At 40.2% G+C, this 2,361-nt stretch overlaps 1 protein-coding gene across 1 annotated transcript in view; it reads left to right on the forward strand.

The window, feature by feature from the left end:
• Positions 1–2,361, forward strand: part of LOC101860511 (metabotropic glutamate receptor 6) — a 53,969-nt gene that overhangs the window by 47,627 nt on the left and 3,981 nt on the right. The window contains exon 11 of the mRNA XM_035971111.1: positions 1,284–1,488. Within this exon, the coding sequence (XP_035827004.1) occupies positions 1,284–1,488 (205 nt within the window). The remainder of the gene's footprint in view (positions 1–1,283; positions 1,489–2,361) is intronic.

A 2,361-nucleotide genomic window follows, 5' to 3' on the forward strand; every position in this document is an offset into this window, starting at 1 on the left:
GACAGACAGACAGACAGACAGACAGACAGACAGACAGACAGACAGACAGACAGACAGAGTATATGATGTAAAGACAAAGAAAAGAAAAGAGGAGAAGATAAAATAGAGGGAAAGGCGTGATACTGCGAAGAAAATAGGCAAGAAATAAGAGATATGGCTTAAATTGTGTTTATCTGTTAAAGCTGTCCCTAGACCGCATTAAAGTTTTTTTCAGACCTCAATGTATAAAAACGGTGTTCCATTATTTAAAGACATCCCGCTGTGAAGTGTGGACAACCCCAGGATTGGGTTTCTCTGTTCATTACGGTCATCGTCTTCCTTTCTTTCCCAGCTGTTAGATTTATCTGCATTTCTATTTGTTCATTTTGTTTGTCGTTCGGGGTTGTGTTTGGGTTTGGGTGTGTTTTTTTCCTTCTTTTGTTTTGTACTGTTCTGTTTTACCTGGGTATCTTATTATTATCATTTTGTCCAAATTTCCAAGCCAAAATGTGAATGATAAGCTCCAAATCATGGCTGCTGTTGGAGTGACGATGATGGTCATGCAGAGGAGTAGGAGAAGGAAGAGGAGAAGGATGAGGAGGAGGAAGAAAAAATAACAGAATAGCCTTTGACGATAAAACGTGCTTTGGGGTGTTAAATTTAGTTTTTGTCGTAATTAACTGTGATAAAGATGGTGGTGATGGTGATTTCTTTATTGTTGCTGCAGTTGCTGCTACTTAATTTTGAGTTACCATGACTTCATTGTCATAAAACGTCTTACTAAAACTGAGACCTCTCTCTTTGATCTCACCCCCCACCCCAGAAAAAAAGATTTAAAAGTAAGACCATCTTTTCCGAGTTCCCGGGTCTGGTTGAGCGATGATAACGATGGAGATGACGTGATTGCTTTATTGTTGTAGTTGCTGCTACTTCATTTTGTGCTACCATATCTTCATTGCCGCAAAAATTCTTACTACAACTACAACTAATACTGAAGCATATCTTTTTGACACCACCCCTCACCCCTCTCTCAACCGAAAAAAACCCAACCCTAAGAAAATTAAAGACCACCGACCCCCAGAGTAACTTCACCGTTTTTGAGACCTTCTCCCCACGATTTCCCGAGTCTGTTTGTGCGGTGATGACAATGGCGATGGGGGTGATTACTTTATTGTTTGTATTTGCTGCTACTTAATGTTGTGCTATCACGTCATCATTGCCACAAAAAACTCTCTCTTTGACACTTCCCCACCCCCACCCCCAAAAAACCAAAAATATTAATTTAAAAAACCACCCACCCACAGAGTAACTTCACCGTCTGTGAGACCATTTCGCCGGAGTTCCCGAGTCTTTCTGAGCCCCTGGTCATCCTGTGCCTGGTCCTGGCTCTGATGGGCGTGCTGGGGGTGGCCCTGGTAACGTTGGCTTACGTCAAACACAGAGATGTCCGGGTCATCAAAGCCTCCAGCAAAGAGCTCAGTTTTCTTCAGCTGGGAGCCATTCTTACTGGTGACGTCATTGATCTCACAGCCAAACTTAATTGTCATGTCGTTCAGGACAAACAGCCAAATTATGCCCCTTTTTTAAATCAAAATAAGCGGTCAAACTTCATTCACAGTTTCAGAATATAGAGCGAAATTTCATTGCCGTGCTCAGAATTAACTGCCAAATTTTATTTTCAGGTGTAGAATAAACAGCCAATTTTCATTATCATGCTCAAAATAAACAATCAAACTTAATCGTCATGCACAATATGCACAGCCAAATGTCATTCTCAGGCTCAGAATAAATTTAAAAAATTTTAATTACCTTTTTCTCAGCTCAGATCTTTATTAAAGATAAACAACCTCAAGCTCGAAAAATCAAATAAGACTTTCACACTCAGTTTTCTAAAAGCACGGCAAATCTCATTTGAGGCTCAAATTCTAAAAGACTTCGTCTCCACATTGCTGTCAGTAAGCAAAATTTAATCATCTATTCTCCAACCCAAATCTGTCTACATGTATTTGTAACTCTATCTTAGCCAAAATTGAATATCTGCTGAATTAGAGATTGCCAAGGTAAACAATGTCTAGAGCTGACTGCTGTAACCATGCGCCCATGAAAATTGGGCAGGGCTACAGCGGGAACTACATGGCTGTACGCGTTGTCGTCTCGTATTTCGTCTTCTTGCTTTCAGTTTAAATTTTTTTTTAATCAATATCTCGTGAGCAAAATAACAGCTGTTTTGGGCGTAATTTGTGTAAATTACCCTTCGCACAACATTCGTCTAACTTTTTGGGTTGTTTTGATGTCGAATTTTAACATCAAAGCAAAGAGGGGTTGTTTTGTGTGTGTGTGTGTGTGTGTGTGTGTGTGTGTGTGTGTGTGTGTGTGTGTGTA

Source organism: Aplysia californica, unplaced genomic scaffold, assembly GCF_000002075.1.
Source record: "Aplysia californica isolate F4 #8 unplaced genomic scaffold, AplCal3.0 scaffold00379, whole genome shotgun sequence".
Classification (NCBI taxonomy): domain Eukaryota; kingdom Metazoa; phylum Mollusca; class Gastropoda; order Aplysiida; family Aplysiidae; genus Aplysia; species Aplysia californica.